The following is a 16,855-nucleotide window of genomic DNA, read 5'->3' as shown; positions in this document are numbered from 1 at the left end:
AATAGTCTTGGACTGGGAATATGGCCTAGTGGTAAAGTGCTCGCCTTGTATATATGAAGCCCTGGGTTCGATTCCTCAGCACTACATATATAGAAAAAAGCCGAAAGTGGCGCTGTGGCTCAAGTGGTAGAATGCTAGCCTTGAGCAAAAAGAAACCAGGGACAGTGCTCAGGCCCTGAGTTCAAGCCCCAGGACTAGCAAAAAAAAACTCAAAACAAACAAAAAGAGTGAATAGTCTCTTCTTGTTCACTTCCAGGCTGAGGTGGAACCCCTTCAGCGCATGTTTGATAAGTTCATCAACAGGATTCTGGCCTTTAAGAAGGACAACTGCATCGAGCTGGTGCCTATCCCTGAGTACAGTGGCATCATCTCCCTCTGTAAGCTGTACTCAGTCCTGGCCACACCAGAGAATGGGGTAAGGGGCAGCCCTAGCCCAGGCAGGAGCAGAAACAAGGAGATCATGACATCCTGGGGACAACTTTAGTTTTAGTGCCAGATTTGAGTGGAACAGACACTACAATGGAAGGCCTCAGGATGACTGTGAATGCAAGGAGGTGTGTGTGTGTGTGTGTGTGTGTGTGTGTACTTGTGGCACATTTGCTGAACTTCACTGAAAGCCAGGACTAGAGACTTTAGAGACTCTACATTGAATATACCAAGGGCTGGGATGTAGCTAAATGGTAGAGCACTGGTAGATCCTCAACAACATGATAGATAGATAGATAGATAGATAGATAGATAGATAGATAGATACATACATACATACATACATAGATACATAGATACATAGATACATAGATATATAGATAGATTCATTCATTCATTCATTGAGTATAGACCATAGTTGAGTCTCATTGCTATAAATTCCCACCCATTTTCTGTGAGATAAGGGACAGTTCATTCAGCATCTCATTATCCTATCCTTTCACAAATATAACTATTATTATTTTGTTTATGTGTGACCCTTAGAAACCATTTCTATTGGAAGGAGCTGTCTGCTTACTCTGATGAGGGTTTCTAGAAAATTTCAGGTTAATTGATATTTAGGGAAACTTTAGTTTAGAATTTTGGAGGGAGAACCAAAATTTGATATTTTCTATGGAGATAAAAATTACTGCCTAGAAATGATTCATAGTATTTTTAAAGATGTTACCAGATGACTATTAATATATTATAAACACTAGATAAGATCTATAAAAGTTGGGTACCAGTGTGGCTCCTGCCAATAGTCCTAGCTTCTCAGGAGACTGAGACCTGAAGGATCACAGTTTGAGCCAGCCCTGGCAGAAAAGTTCAAGAGACCCCATCTCTAGATAACCAGAAAATAGCCAGGCTAGAGACATGGCTCAAATAGTAGAGACTCGAGAAAGAAGCCAATTGACAGCTCAAAACACCAAGTGCAAGTCCCAGAACCAACAAAAAAAATTTAAGGTATTCATTATGAGTTAATAACAGTTAAAATGGCTTTGTAAGGTGATGTGTGGGAAGGAGTGTCTAGTTAAGCTGGGAGGTGAAGGCTTCCTGGGAGCAGAAGGGGATGAATAGCCTTTGGGAAAATATAGGCACACTTGAGCTACCCAGACTAAGCAAGGGGCTGATGCTTGAAACTAGCAGGTAGGAGTGGCAGGGGTGACAGGGCAGTGGAGCAGCAAGCAGTATGGTGTTTCCAGACAGATGTTCTTCATCATAGCAGACACCCCAAGGAGAAGGCTTGACCATGATGATAGTGTATTGTGCTGGGGGTGAGCTGGAAGTACACAATAAGAATTCTGGCCTCACCAGGTGCTGGTGGCTCACACCTGTAATTCTAGCTATTCAGGAGGTTGAGATCTGAGGATCTGAGGAAGCTAGCCAGGGAAGGAATGTCTGTGAGACTCTTATTTTATTTATTTATTTTTGCCAGTCCTTGGGGGACTTGGACTTAGGGCCTGAGCACTGTCCCTAGCTTCTTTTTGCTGAAGGCTAATACTCTACCACTTGAGCCACAATGCCACTCCTGGCTGTGGTGCTGAGGAATTGAACCCAGGGCTTCATGCATGCAAGGCAAGCACTCTACCACTAAGCCACATTCCCAGCCCCCTGTGAGATTCTTATTTCCAATAAACTACACAGAAAAAGCCAGAAGTGTTGCTGTGGCTCAAGTGGTACAGTGCTAGCCTTGAGCACAAAGAGGCTTAGGGACAGCATCTAGGCCCTGATTTTAAGCCCCAGGCACTGGTAGCTCATACCTGTGATCCTAGCTATTCGGGAGGCTGAGATAGGAGGATCTTGGTTTGAAGTCAGCCCTGATAGACAAATATGGGAGACTTTTATCTCCAATTAACCAGACAAAAGCTGAAAGTGGAGGTATGGCTCAAGTGGTAGAGCACTAGTCTTGATGGAAAAGACTAATAAGCAAGAAATTTTTTCTCTTATTTTTTTTCCTAAGAGAAAAACCTAAACTAAATGAGGCCCTGAATTCACATCCTACTACTACTGGCACACAGGCACAGGCACACACATGCACACACACACACATGCACACACACACACACACACACACACACACACACACACACACTCTCTTCTGGATTATATATGGCAGACCATAGATTCTCAGCATACTTTCCGAGCTATATTTTGTGGATTTGAAGATTCTTCATACCAATGCCAGTATCCTGTATGTCATATTATCTGATGTTCTGAGCATCTTCACGCAGCACCTTATCGTCAGGTGCTTCCCACACTTGAGCCATGGCCATTTCCTGTGGTGGGCCAGGATGACAGGAGGGCACCAGGTGAACTGTTTTCTTCAGTGATGCCCCTGGAGCTGGCAGCCTCTGGTCGTGTACCTGCCTGAACTGCATCTGTCATGTGCCCCACTGAGTGGGGAGCTGAGATCATGAGCTCTCAATATGCTGACTCTGTTATTGAGTTGGTGTATTGTATTTTTATTTTATTAGGTATAGGGCCTGAACTCAGGGCCTGGGCACTATTCCTGAGCTATTTTGCTCACGGCTGGTGCTCTTCAATTTTGAGCCACAGCACCACTTCTAGCTTTTTGCTGGTTCATTGAATATAAGAATGTCAAGGACTTTTCCGCCCCAGCTGCCTTCAAACTGTGATTCTTAGGTCTCAGCCTCCTGAGTAGCTAGGATTCCAGGAGTGAGCCACCAGTACCCAGCTTAATCTCTCCATCTCTTATGGGCATTTCTTCTTCTCTTCTTCCCCTCAGGTGAACCCCGCGGATAGTGACAACTATAGCTCTATGGTAGAGATGATGTTCGTATTCAGCATGATCTGGTCTGTGTGTGGCTCTGTGGATGAGGATGGCCGCAAGAAGATCGACAGTTACCTCCGAGAAATTGAGGGTTCCTTTCCCAATAAGGTCAGAGCTTTCAAACTCCATTGTCCCATTTGTCCTATTTTCCAGGATATACAAGGCATGCCTGATCCTCAGACTCTTCCTGAGTTTCTGCCTTGCAACTTGGCTCTCTTCTTTCTTCCTGCTCCTCTGTGAGCCTTTTCTCGAGAGTTGGAGGGAGGTCTTGGTGACCTAACTTCTATGTTCTCCTTAGGACACAGTGTATGAGTATTATGTGAACCCCAAGATACGGACTTGGACATCATTTGAAGAGAAGCTGCCTAAGAGCTGGCGCTACCCTCCAAAGTGAGAGCAGATTCTGGGATGTGCTTAGGTCTGCAATTGGTAGATGTGGCAAGAATGATGGATCCCAGAGGAGAGATGACTTTTGATATGGGAAATGAGATCTCAGGGCAGGGTCCTTAAGGAGAACGTCCCATCTCCAGTCCCCACAAGAGTCAGAGATGATGGAAGATAAATCTAGGAGGGAGAATAAAGCAGGATTTAGAAAGGAGCTGGCCCACGATCCCTGAGACATGATCCTTTTCCTTCCCTAGCGCCCCCTTCTATAAGATTATGGTGCCCACCATCGACACTGTTCGCTACAACTACCTGGTGAGCACCTTGGTGGCTAATCAGAATCCTGTCCTGCTGGTGGGTCCTGTGGGGACTGGAAAGACCTCCATAGCCCAGAGTGTTCTACAGTCCTTGCCCTCCAGCCAGTGGTCGGTGCTTATTGTCAACATGTCTGCACAGGTGTGTGGGGCAGGGCTCAGGGCCAGGGACCCAGCTCCCAGAATGTTCCCTGCTTTCTGCTCTCCTTCAGAATCTTAGTGCCAAATTGACCCTCTTCTCTGACCATATATTTCTCTTGGTGGACCACCTCTTCCCCAGACCACATCCAACAATGTGCAGAGTATCATTGAGAGCAGAGTGGAGAAGCGAACCAAGGGTGTGTATGTGCCATTTGGGGGCAAAAGTATGATCACCTTTATGGATGACCTCAACATGCCAGCTAAGGACACATTTGGATCCCAGCCACCTCTGGAGCTGATCCGCCTTTGGATTGACTATGGCTTTTGGTATGATCGCTTGAAGCAGACCATCAAGCACATTCGAGTAAGCAACCTGAGATTTTGTTCTCAGACCCTGGGGCCCTGCTGTGATAGATAAAATCAATCCCACAGCCACTGAGACCTTGGGCTCCTATAATTCTAGATTCCTTCCATACAGAAATCCCTGCTTCTTCCTTATGACCTAGGCTCCTGGCTCCCAAGTTATTCAGCCCTATTATTAACTTTCCTTACCAGTGGCTTATGCCTGTCATCATAGCTACTTAAGAGGCCAAAACCTGGAGGACTGCAGTTCAACGCTAGCCCAGATAGAAAATGTCTGTGAGACTCCATCGCCAATCAAGCAGCAAAATACTGGACTGGAGGCACAATTCAAAGTGGTAGCACTCCAGCCATGGGCAAGAAAGATGAATGAGCACTGGAGGCCTGGTACTAGCACGCACACACACACACACACACACACACACACACACACACATTCTCATGATGAGCATGATGGTGCATGTCTATAATTCCAGGACATGGAAGCCGAAAGATTGTGAATTTGAGTCCAGAACAGGCAAAGGTAGTGGCATGGCCCTGTGTCAAAAACAAAAATAAAAACTATTACTGGTATGAGCTACTGATGCCGGGAACAGTATCCCTGTTTCTGTGCACCATCCTACTTGTCTCTGTCTCTTCCTGTCTTTGCTCTCTAGGACATGTTCCTGATGGCTGCCATGGGCCCCCTTGGAGGTGGACGGACTGCCATTTCCCCAAGGCTACAGAGTCGCTTCAACATTGTCAACATGACCTTTCCCACAGTGAGGCCATAGTGGGGGCTATGGGGTGGGGACTGGCAAACCCATATTTGTCCCAGAAAATGATAGGGCAGAGCAAGGAAGGGGTTAAGGGCCACTGAGCAGAGATGCATTCAGAGAGATGACACATGGGGGGTGAGGGGGGGCGGCAGGGGGGCGTAGCGGGCATCTGTGGAAGCCTTGCTGCCTTTGAACCCGGAGAGCATCAAGATGGAAGGGTGGCCTGCTGGCTCTGGAATGTGGAGCCTTGTGGTCGTAGTGGGTGGCCTGAGTGTGGGGCCTAAGTAGACTCAGGAAGGTAGATCCTGCTGAGCCAGGAGCCCACAGCAGTGCTAGGGGTAGGGTGAGGTGACACCATAAAGAACCCCAAACCTAGCTAGGTCCTAGTGGTTGATGCCCAGATTCCTAGCTGCTCAGGAGGCTGAACTCTGAAGATCTTGATTAGAAGTTAGCAGACAAATTGGTGAAACTAAAAAAACAAAGAAACCGCTTTCGGGAAGAACAGTGTTTAATATTCAATTCTATATGATGTATGTGTGTACATATAAAGACATTTATATACATATGTGCATATATTTTATAAATTATATGTAACATATTTGTATATTTACATATTAGACATGTAGTAATGTTATATGTAATATACATTCACATATTATACTTGTATATACTATAAATATATACATTTTATATGTAACAATATATAATTTATAAAAATATATTTCAAACTTGTAAATTATATATAATTATAATTTATAAATGAAACACATGCATACACACACACACACACACACACACATACACACACATATATTTTTCAAATCCTACTGCTCCAGCTTCCTGAACGCTGGGTTACAGGAGAGCACTACTATGTTTGGTCCTCAATGTAACATTAAAGAAAGCAAAAGCTGGGTACTTGTGGCTCATATCTGTAATCCTAGCTACTCAGGAGGCTGAGTTTGTGGTTCAAAGCCAGCCAGTCCATGTGACTCTTATCTCCAATTAACCACCAAAAAATTGGAAGTGGAGCTATAGCTCCAAGTAATAAAGTGCTTGAGAAAAAGCAAAAATCACTCAGGGACAGTGCCTGTGTCCTGAGTTTAAAACCCCATGACTGAAAAAAAAATAAATGTAAAACATTCATAATGAGGGCTGGGAATATGGCCTAGTGGCAAGAGCGCTTGCCTCCTACACATGAAGCTCTAAGTTCGATTCCCCAGCACCACATATATGGAAAATGGCCAGAAGGGGGCACTGTGGCTCAGGTGGCAGAGTGCTAGCCTTGAGCAAAAAGAAGCCAGGGACAGTGCTCAGGCCCTGAGTCCAAGGCCCAGGACTGGCCAAAAAAAAAAAAAAAACCATTCATAATGAACAAAATTTTAAAGATCAGTACCATGCTGTACTGAGCTACCATGCAGCAAAAGGATAAATTAATAATTCTGGCTCAGTCTTTATTTAGAATGTTTATATTTATTCATCATAGATATTTTATACACATTTTTATTTTTAAATATTGTATTAAGATATTACTCCGGGAGGAGGAAAAGGGGGAGGGAAGGCGGGGGATAAAAGAGGAAGGAGGTAACAAGTTGGATAAGAAATGTACTCACTGCCTTACACAAGAAACTGTAACCCCTCTGTACTTCACTTTGACAATAAAGAAAAAAATATTATTCTATTTTCTGGATGCTGGTGGCTCAGACCTATAATCCTAGCTACTCAAGACACTGAGATCTAAGGATTGTGATTCAAGCCAGCTCAGGCAGAAAAGTCTGTGAGACTTTTGTCTCCAATTAATCACCAAAAAAGTCAGAAGTGGAGATGTGGCTCAAGTGGTAGAACACCAACCTTGAGGGGAAACGCTAAGTACATGCCGTAGTATAGGCACACACACAAAAAAATTTTTTAAGGGTTGGAGTTGTGGCTCAAGAGATAGAAGGGCAGCAGTAAACAAAATATTTATTTGAATCTCTGGATTTTCTAATTTTGTTTTTTGGCATCCCCTTAAATTCGCTTGTGGGGCGAGTTCTGTCCTAGCCACAGCTACAAGGCTGGGACCTTGGAAATTGAGTCTGAACCTCCTTCTAGGAGTCCCAGATCATCCGCATATTTGGCACCATGATCAACCAGAAGCTTCAGGACTTTGAGGAGGAAGTGAAGCCCATTGGGAACGTGGTGACCGAGGCTACCTTAGATGTGTACAATACAGTGGTGCAGCGCTTCCTGCCTACACCCGCCAAGATCCACTACCTCTTCAACCTTCGAGATATCTCCAAGGTAAGCATTGGTCTCACTTCACCCTTTGGCCTGGCCTAGTCTCCTTGAAGGCATTTTTTTTCCTTCTCATCAAAATAAACCTTGCAGGGCTGGGGATATGGCCTAGTGGCAAGAGAGCTTGCCTCGTATACATGAGGCCCTGGGTTCGATTCCCCAGCACCACATATACAGAAAACGGCCAGAAGTGGAGCTGTGGCTCAAGTGGCAGAGTGCTAGCCTTGAGCAATAAGAAGCCAGGGACAGTGCTCAGGCCCTGAGTCCAAGGACCAGGACTGGCCAAAAAAAACAAAACAAACAAAAAATAAACCTTGCATGGTGCTGGTGGCTCATGCCTGTCATCCTAGCTACTCTTGAGGCTGAGATCTGAGGATCATGGTTTAAAGCCAGCCTGGGCTGAAAAGTCCCTGTGAGACTCTTATTTCTAGTTAACAAAAACCAGAAGTGGAGTTATGACTCAAAAGTGATAGAGCCTTGAGCAAAAAAGAGCTCAGGGACAGTGTCCACACCCTAAGTTCAAGCCCCATTACTCTCTCTTTCTCTCTCTCTCTCTCTCTCTCTCTCTCTCTCTCTCTCTCTCTCCATAGAAAATTCCATAGCAAGCCACAGTCCCAATATTTCCTGCCATGTACCCTGGCTTCACCGGTGAAATCCTGCAGATAATCCTTCCCTCTCTTTCCTGGGCTTCCTTCTTCCTAGGTGTTCCAGGGGATGCTAAGAGCCAATAAGAACTTCCATGACACCAAGTCCAGCATCACACGACTCTGGATTCATGAATGCTTCAGGTGAGGTATTTGTGCCCTGGCCAGGTTCCACTTTCCTCAGCCTTTCTCCCAATCCCTCCTTCTTCCCTGGCCCAACTTTTCTCCAGAACCGTTCTTCTCTTCAGTCCCAAATCTCAACACAACTCCTTTCCAACAGGGTCTTCTCGGACCGGCTGGTTGACTCTGTGGACATGGAAGCCTTTATGGGCATCATAAGTGACAAGCTTGGCACCTTCTTTGACCTCACATTTCATAATCTCTGTCCCAACAAACGTCCTCCTATTTTTGGTGAGCCAGGAGCTATGGGTGCTGTAGGCTTGAGACTTTTAGGAGGGTGGATTTAGAAGGACAGTCAGGGAATGATGCTGAGAACTCTAAGGGGAGTCTTAGTTGGGAATGATAGGCAGTGGAGACTCTGACACCCTCCTCCCATGATCCAGGGGACTTTTTGAAGGAGCCCAAGGTATATGAAGACCTGACCGATCTGACATTACTGAAGACAGTCATGGAGACAGCCTTAAATGAGTATAACATCTCCCCTTCTGTGGTACCAATGCAGCTGGTGCTCTTCCGGGAGGCCATTGAACACAGTGCGTGCTTGTTCCTCCCAGCCCTTCCCCCAATGCCTCCATCACAGCTTTTCCTTTCCAGCTAGCTATTCCCAAGCCAGGTTCCAGAGCTGTTTTCCTTTCTGGTCCTACAAACCCTGGTGGTGATGGGTGAAGCTTAAATACCAAATGGCCACCTATACCTATACCTCTTGCTCCTAGTCACACGGATTGTGCGGGTGATCGGGCAGCCTCGGGGCAACATGCTCTTGGTGGGCATTGGGGGCAGTGGACGCCAGAGTTTGGCCCGTTTGGCCTCATCCATTTGTGACTATGAAACCTTCCAGATTGAAGTCACCAAACACTACCGGAAGCAGGAGTTCCGAGATGGTATGGCTGGGTCTCTCTCTCTCTCTCTCTCTCTCTCTCTCTCTCTCTCCTCTCTCTCTCTCTCTCTCTCTCTCTCTCTCTCTCTCTCTCTCTCCCTCTCTCTCTCTCCCCCAGTCTTGGGACTGGAATTCAGGGCCTTGGCACTGTCCCTGAGCTGCTTTTACTCAAGGCTAGTCCTCTACTACTTGAGTCATAGCTCCACTTCCAGCTTTTTTGGTTTATGTGGTACTGAGGAATTGAGCCCAGGGCTTTATGCATGCTAGGCAGGCAGTCTACCAATAAGCCATATTCCCAGTCCATGGCTGGGTTTTTGAACAGGAGATACAGAATGGGGGCTCAGAGTTAAAGATGAGTTCCTGCCACGCCAAAAGAGAAGAGAGGGGAGTAGGGAGGGAGATGCCCCTGGCCTGTGGGGAGGGGCACAGGATGGTAATGTGGTTGTTTTGGGAGGAGATGGAGGGTGTTGAAGCTGAGAAGAGGAATGAAGGGCAGTAAGTCTGTTCCCCTCCCTCCTCTGGACAGATATTAAACGTCTGTATCGCCAGGCTGGGGTGGACCTCAGGACCACATCTTTCCTTTTTGTGGACACCCAAATTGCTGATGAATCCTTCTTGGAAGACATTAACAACATCCTCAGCTCTGGCGAGGTCCCCAATCTCTACAAAAGCGAGGAATTTGAGGAGGTACAGTTCCTCCCACACCGGCTCACTCTCCGTCGGGTCTTAGGCCTTTCTTTCTTTCTTTTTTTTTTTTTTTTTTTTTTTTGGCCAGTCCTGGGCCTTGGACTCAGGGCCTGAGCACTGTCCCTGGCTTCTTCCTGCTCAAGGCTAGCACTCTGCCACCAGAGCCACAGCACCCCTTCTGGCCGTTTTCCATATATGTGGTGCTGGGGAATCGAACCCAGAGCTTCATGTGTAGGAGGCAAGCACTCTTGCCACTAGGCCATATTCCCAGCCCCTCTTAGGGCTTTCTTATGAACCCCTAAAGAACCACCGATCTCAAATATGCTTGTGTACCATGCCATCTTCTACATGAAATGGCTGTTCTTTTTCAACCATCTTCCCTCCAGCCCACCTCCCCCCTCCTCTGGGCTGGGCTGCTTTAAACCCCATTCCAGCAGTCATCTCCCCTACTGATGCTACTATGGGAACGTCAGCCCACTGACACTGTGTGGCTTCTTTCCAGATCCAGACACAAATTATAGATCAGGCCCGGGAAGAACAGGTGTCCGAGTCCTCAGACAGCATCTTTGCTTACCTCATTGAGCGTGTGCGCAACAACCTGCATATTGTGCTCTGCCTCAGTCCAGTGGGGGATCCCTTCAGGTGACTCTCTTTTATCCTTTTTCTCCCTTGAGCATTCTCTTTTTCTTTGCCTTTTATGCCTTCTTGAAGGAGGCTTATCCATCTGGCTAGCTATCTCATTCCCTTTGCATAGACTTACCTTCCTTCAGGAAATCCCTGTAGCTGACTGACATGGTAGTCCTTTTATATGTCCTTCCTTCCTTCCTTCCTTCCTTCCTTCCTTCCTTCCTTCCTTCCTTCCTTCCTTCCCTCCTTCCTTCTTCCCTCCCTCCCTCCCGCCCTCCCTCCCTTCCTTCCTTCCTTCTCTTTCTCTCTCTTCCTTCCCTTCCTCCTTCTTCCTTTATCTTCCCTTCCTTCCTTTCCTTCCTCCTTCGTTCCTTCCTTCCCTCCTTCTTTCTCTTTTTCTCTTTTGTGGTACTGGGGTTTTAACTTTGGACCTTGAACTTGAGCAGGTGCTCTACCACTTGAGCCACACTCCCAACCTGCCTTGATTTTGTTTTTTACTTAGGGATTTCTTTTTGTAGTGTTTTGTTACTTCAAATTTTTAATTGTATAAAATCATACAACCTACAATTTCTCATTAAACCCATTTGAAAGTGCTGTTTATCTGTTGTTTTTTTTTTTGTTGTTGTTGTTTTGCCAGTCCTAGGGCTTGAACTTAGGGCCTGGGCACTGTTGCGAAGCTACTTTTGCTCAGGGCTAGCACTCTACCACTTGAGCGACAGCGCCACTTCCAGCTTTTTCTGTTTATACGGTACTGAGGAATCAAACCCAGGGCTTTGTGCATACTAGGTGAGCACTCTACCACTAAGCCACATTGCCAGCCTCTTATCTACATTTTGTTAACATTTTATTTATTTATTTATTTTTGCCAGTCCTGGGGCTTGACTCAGGGCCTGAGCACTGTCCCTGGCTTCTTTTTTGCTCAAGGCTAGCACTCTGCCACTTGAGCCACAGTGCCACTTCTGGCCTTTTCTATATATGTGGTGCTGAGGAATCGAACTCAGGGCTTCATGTATATGAGGCAAGCACTCTTGCCACTAGGCCATATTCCCAGCCCCCATCTACATTTTTATACAACAGATTTCTAGAACCTTTTTGTATTTCCAGACTGAAATAGTATCCATTAAACAGTAATTCTCCTTCCTCCTCCCCACAACCTCTGACAATCACCCATTCCACTTCCTTCTCTAAATTTGACTACTTTTCTCTGTGTGTATATGCCAGTATTAGGGCTTGAATTTAGGACCTGGGCACTGTCCCTTAGCTTTTTCATTCAAGCTTACTGTGCTACCATTTGATCTATGGCTCCACTTCTACCATTTTGGAGCTTAATTGGAGATAATAATTTCCAAATACTTTCATGCCTGGGCTGGCTTTGAACCACTATCAGATTTTAGCCTCCTGAATATCTAGGATTACAGGTGTTTACAGGTGTGTACACTGGCACCTAGATGAATATGAATACTGTTAATGTCACACAAGTAGAATTATGCAGTATTGTCTTTTTGTGACTTATTACTTCACTTATGTAATATCCTCAAGGTTCATCCATATTGTAGGAAGTGACACTCCTCTTCTTCCTCCTCCTCCTCCCCCCTCCTCCCCCTCTTCCTCTTCCTCTCTCCCTCCCTCCTCTTCCTCTTCCTCCTTCCCCTCCTCCTCCTTCTCTTCTTCTTTTCTTCTTGTTGTGTTTTAAACTCAAGGCCTCATGTTTGCTAAACAGATTTTCTAGTACTTAAACCATGCCCACAGTCCTAAGGATTTCTTTTTTAATACAAGCTGAATAAAATTGCATAGTATGTGTGTTATATTTTATTTTTTCATTCTTGGTATAGCTAGATTTTTCAAGGTACCAAAAAACTAGAAGAAGGGCAGAGCATCTGCATAAAGAGGCAGTTGAGTTATCTTTATTTATTTATTTATTTATTTATTTATTTAGTCAGTACAGGGGTGTACCAGGGTATACCAGCACCCAGGGTGTCAGAGCTCACTAGGCAGATGCTCTACCACTTGAATTATGCCCACACCCCTCTTTTGCTTTAGTTACTTTATAGGTAGGCTGTGGTGTTTTTGCTCTCAGATCACAATCCTCCTATCTGCAGTCTCCTGGTATAGAACACAGACATACTCCACTGGGTCTACCTTATTGATTGACATGGGTTCTTCTCATCATCTCTTCCTTTGCCTCCATAACCCTTTAGCTTTCCAAACCTCTTATTCCCAGCTTGATTTTGCTTTTAATAGTATGGCATATTATCTATTTACCATGTGCCAGATGCTATAGTAGGCATTGTCCATGCATTAGCTCATCAAATCCCCTACAATGCTGGTATCTATTGTTATTCTCCTTCTAGAGATAAGGAAACTGGCATTTGAAGAGGTAAGGTACTTGCCCCAAAGCCATACCTTGAAAATGAGGATTCAGATCTTTCTGATCCTAGACTCCCTTCTCTCCTTCCTTCCTTCCTTCCTTCCTTCCTTCCTTCCTTCCTTCCTTCCTTCCTTCCTTCTTTTTCTTTATATCTTTGTTTCTCTCTCTCTCTTTCTCTCTCTCCCTCTCTCTCTCTCTCTTTTTGGCAGTTGTGGGGCTTCAACTCAGGGGCCTGGGTGCTGTCCCTGAGCTGTTTTGTTCAAGGCTAGCATTCTATCACTTTGACCCACAGCTCTACTTCTGGTTTTCTGGTGGTTAATTGGTGACAAGAGTCTCATGGACCTTCCTACCTGGGTTGGCTTGAACCACAATCCTCAGATCTCAACCTCCTAAGTGGCTAGGATTACAGGTGTGAGCCACCAGTGCCCAGCTTGTTTTTCATTTTTCTTTTCTTTTCTTTTCCTTTTTCCTTCCTTCCTTCCTTCCTTCCTTCCTTCCTTCCTTCCTTCCTTCCTTCCTTCCTTCTTTCCTCCCTCCCTCCCTCCTTCCCTCCCTCTCTCCCTCCCTCTCTCCCTCCCTTCCTCCCTCCCTCCCTTCCTTCTCTTTGTACAGCACTGGGCTTGAACTTAGGGCCAGGTACTCCCAAGTCAGGTGCTGAATTGTTTTCCTTTCTGGTCCCACAAACCATTAGCTTTTTCACTCAAAGCTGGTACTTTACCACTTGAGCTATGGCTCTACTTCTGGCTTGTTACTGATTAATCAGAGGTAAGAGGCCTTTCAACTGTTCTGCTTGGGCTGGTTTGAACCACAGTCCTCAGATCTCAACTTCATGAGAAGCTAGACTCTGTTTCTAAATACGATTCTGAGCTACCTTTGGGGGGACTTGAATCTGGATGAGGAGGTAGGAAAAGGAGGATGAGGTCTTTAACTTTCTGGAAAGCAAAGTAGATGTATGTACTGAAGGCAGGAATATCTGACAATGCTTTACTCCTCAAAATGCCTTCTCAGGAACTGGATCCGCCAGTACCCAGCCTTGGTGAACTGCACAACTATCAACTGGTTCTCAGAGTGGCCCAGAGAGGCCCTGCTAGAGGTGGCAGAGAAGTACCTCGTGGGAGTGGACCTGGGGACACAGGAGAATGTGAGTCCCTCCTGCCCACCCCTCACACACACCTGCTCTCCTGGCCTGCTTTCTTCTTTATCTTGTCTCCCATTCTGTGTTGTTGTCCTTAGATCCACAGGAAGGTGGCCCAGATCTTTGTCACCATGCACTGGTCAGTGGCCCAGTATTCTCAGAAGATGCTGCTGGAACTTCGAAGATATAACTACGTCACACCCACCAACTACCTAGAGCTGGTTTCTGGATATAAGAAGTATGATGAAGGGCAGGGGACAGAAAGGGCCAGGGAGGTTTATCTTTTGGGGGTGGCAGTTGGTGAAAGGATGTCCTAGAAAATACTCAGGAACTAGACAAAGCAATGGGCCTAGGATGTTGGGACTAAGTTGGGATGGCAGAGATATAAAATAGTCCTAGTTCTGCTCTGGAGGTTATTGAGGGAGGGAGGGATGGAGCTTCTGGTGGGAGGGACCATCTCTAGAGCCCTCTGTCATGTTCCTAGACTCTAGTGCTTTCCAAACCTTCTCTGTTTTTGTTTTCTGGAATGTTGTGTCTTTTTCAGATCTTGATTCAACTGGGATGGTGCCATAATATACCTAGTTTTACTCATTTTTGCCTGAAATATCTCCTAGACTTACCAATCACATTTACAAACAAAAACACAATGTGTTTCTCTTCTCTCACATCAACCTAGTTCTTCACCCTAGATACCAGATGTGTGGGGATTTCCCCATACATTCTTCAGCAGACATTGAATATGAGTCCTGCAATTTAGCTCAATCTTGCCACAGTCTACCTAGATCTAGAGTCAGGTGTCGCAGGTTAAGGTCACATACAGATGGCTCCACCTCAGATGCCAGGCTCAAATCCCAGATCATTTTACTATGTTCTGGCCAGCCAGTTAAAAGTCAGGAGTCCTGTGCCATCTCCCAGGTTTGATTTCTTAAGCAGCTCACAGAACTCAGGGAAACAGTACTGCTGTCTGTCTGTCTGTCTGTCTATCTATCTATCTATCTATCTATCTATCTATCTATCTATCTATCTTATCTATCATACTGATACTGAAGTTTGAACCCAATACCTGTCCTTTTGCTTTTTTGCTTACAGCTGGTGCTCTACTACTTGAGTCATGGTTCTAATGGTTATTTGGAGGATAACTAAAGATAAAATTCTCACAGACTTTCCCACTTTTGCTAACTTTGACCCTTCGTCCCCAGATTTCAGACTTCTGAGTAGCTAAGATTACAAATGTGAGCCACTGGTTCCACAAAGGATATTTTAAAGAATACAGATAGACATAGAGTTAAGTTCCTAAAGGGTTCCAAACTCAGAAGCTTCTATTTCCCTGAAGCTGGGCCCTGCCTCATCCCAGCCCGTGGAGGTGCTCTTGTGTGTTCATAGATGCTTTGGGCTGGGCACTGGTGGCTCTGTGTAATCCTAACTACTCAAGAGGCTGAGGCTTTAGAATGGCTGTTCAAAACCAGTGCAGTAGAAAAGTCCATGAAACTTTTATGTCCAGTTAATCAGCAAAAAGCCAGAAGTGGAGGTGTGGCTCAATTGGGACAGTTCTAGGCTTATGAGAAAAAGCTGAGGGAGAATGCCCAGGCTCTGAGTTCAAGAACCAGTACCAACACACACATACACACACGCACACACAGACCCTTATACACCACTACCACCACTATCACTACCAACAGCAAACTGAGAGCCCTAGAAAAATCTAGGCTGGAGTAAGGTGACCCTCTGCTTCAGTGAGTTCTTATTTTCTGGGTCACTGCAGCCCACCTACCTGCTGCACAGAGGGGAGCTGGGGAAGGCTCTGAGGAAGCAATGTGAGAGAAGTAGTATTTAACAAGCAGATTTTAATATTAGTGTGTAGAATAAATCAAAGGGACAAAGAGACCAAATGAGGAGCTGTTGGCAATAATCCAAACAGAAAATGATTAAAAAACCTGACCAGAGCTGGAGGGTGGGTTTGGGGGGAGGTGTGTGTGTGTGTGTGTGTGTGTGTGTGTGTGTGTGTGTGTGCACGTGCATGCGCGCGTTGGAAGGATGGCAACAGAAATGGAGACAGGGGGAGCGACAGATGGAGAAGGAAGAGTAGGTAGGATACCCCTTCGTGGGACTCATCCACCCCTCATTCCTTTCTCCTACTCTTTCCCCCAGGCTGCTAGCAGAAAAACGGCAGGAGCTGCTGGACCAAGCCAATAAGCTTCGGACAGGGTTGTTTAAGATTGATGAGACCAGGGAGAAAGTGGAAGTGATGTCACTGGAGCTGGAGGATGCCAAGAAGAAGGTGGCTGAATTCCAGAAGCAGTGCGAGGAGTACCTGGTCATCATCGTTCAGCAGAAGCGGGAAGCAGATGAGCAGCAGAAGGTCATCTGTCCAGTCCCTTCTGTCCCACTTCCTGAGACCCCCAGGGAAAGGGCCACCAGGGCCTCCTCAGTGACTGCCTTGGGGGACACTGGCTCCACTTCTCAATTTTTCCTTCGCTTTCTCTTTCATCCTTCCACCAGCTCTTGTCGCCCTTACCTTGCCCAGGGCAAAGACAAAAACCTTGGCTCTCTTCATCCCTAGGCAGTCACAGCTCACAGTGAAAAGATTGCCGTTGAGGAAGTCAAGTGTCAACAGCTGGCAGACAATGCCCAGAAGGATCTAGAGGAAGCCTTGCCCGCCCTGGAAGAGGCCATGCGGGTAACAGGGGCACTGGGTACCAAGAGTGGGAAGGAGAGTGGCTTCCTTTGTCCTCAAAGTGTCTGGGAGAGTGTGAAGGAAAGACGATTCCTTGTTTAGCTCATGACCAGGAAGAGCCCATCTGATTACCTAAGTTGGCCTTGGCCCAGGCCCCAGAGTTAATCTCCTTTCCC

The 16,855-nt window shown here is 46.0% G+C and overlaps 1 protein-coding gene across 3 annotated transcripts in view; it reads left to right on the top strand.

The window, feature by feature from the left end:
• Dnah2 (dynein axonemal heavy chain 2) overlaps positions 1–16,855 on the top strand; it is a 128,465-nt gene that overhangs the window by 78,487 nt on the left and 33,123 nt on the right. For all 3 annotated transcript variants that reach the window (XM_048365884.1, XM_048365885.1, XM_048365886.1), the window contains 17 exons: positions 257–415; positions 3,215–3,367; positions 3,558–3,649; positions 3,901–4,099; positions 4,238–4,462; positions 5,115–5,219; positions 7,305–7,493; positions 8,190–8,275; positions 8,412–8,542; positions 8,695–8,844; positions 9,025–9,192; positions 9,715–9,875; positions 10,378–10,517; positions 13,879–14,011; positions 14,104–14,243; positions 16,154–16,364; positions 16,566–16,682. In XM_048365884.1, coding sequence (XP_048221841.1) covers positions 257–415; positions 3,215–3,367; positions 3,558–3,649; positions 3,901–4,099; positions 4,238–4,462; positions 5,115–5,219; positions 7,305–7,493; positions 8,190–8,275; positions 8,412–8,542; positions 8,695–8,844; positions 9,025–9,192; positions 9,715–9,875; positions 10,378–10,517; positions 13,879–14,011; positions 14,104–14,243; positions 16,154–16,364; positions 16,566–16,682 — 2,559 coding nt within the window. The remainder of the gene's footprint in view (positions 1–256; positions 416–3,214; positions 3,368–3,557; positions 3,650–3,900; positions 4,100–4,237; positions 4,463–5,114; positions 5,220–7,304; positions 7,494–8,189; positions 8,276–8,411; positions 8,543–8,694; positions 8,845–9,024; positions 9,193–9,714; positions 9,876–10,377; positions 10,518–13,878; positions 14,012–14,103; positions 14,244–16,153; positions 16,365–16,565; positions 16,683–16,855) is intronic.

Source organism: Perognathus longimembris, chromosome 17 (assembly GCF_023159225.1).
Source record: "Perognathus longimembris pacificus isolate PPM17 chromosome 17, ASM2315922v1, whole genome shotgun sequence".
NCBI lineage: Eukaryota > Metazoa > Chordata > Mammalia > Rodentia > Heteromyidae > Perognathus > Perognathus longimembris.
The sequence above is the reverse complement of the archived record's forward strand: the minus strand, read 5'-3'. Positions and strand labels throughout refer to the sequence as shown.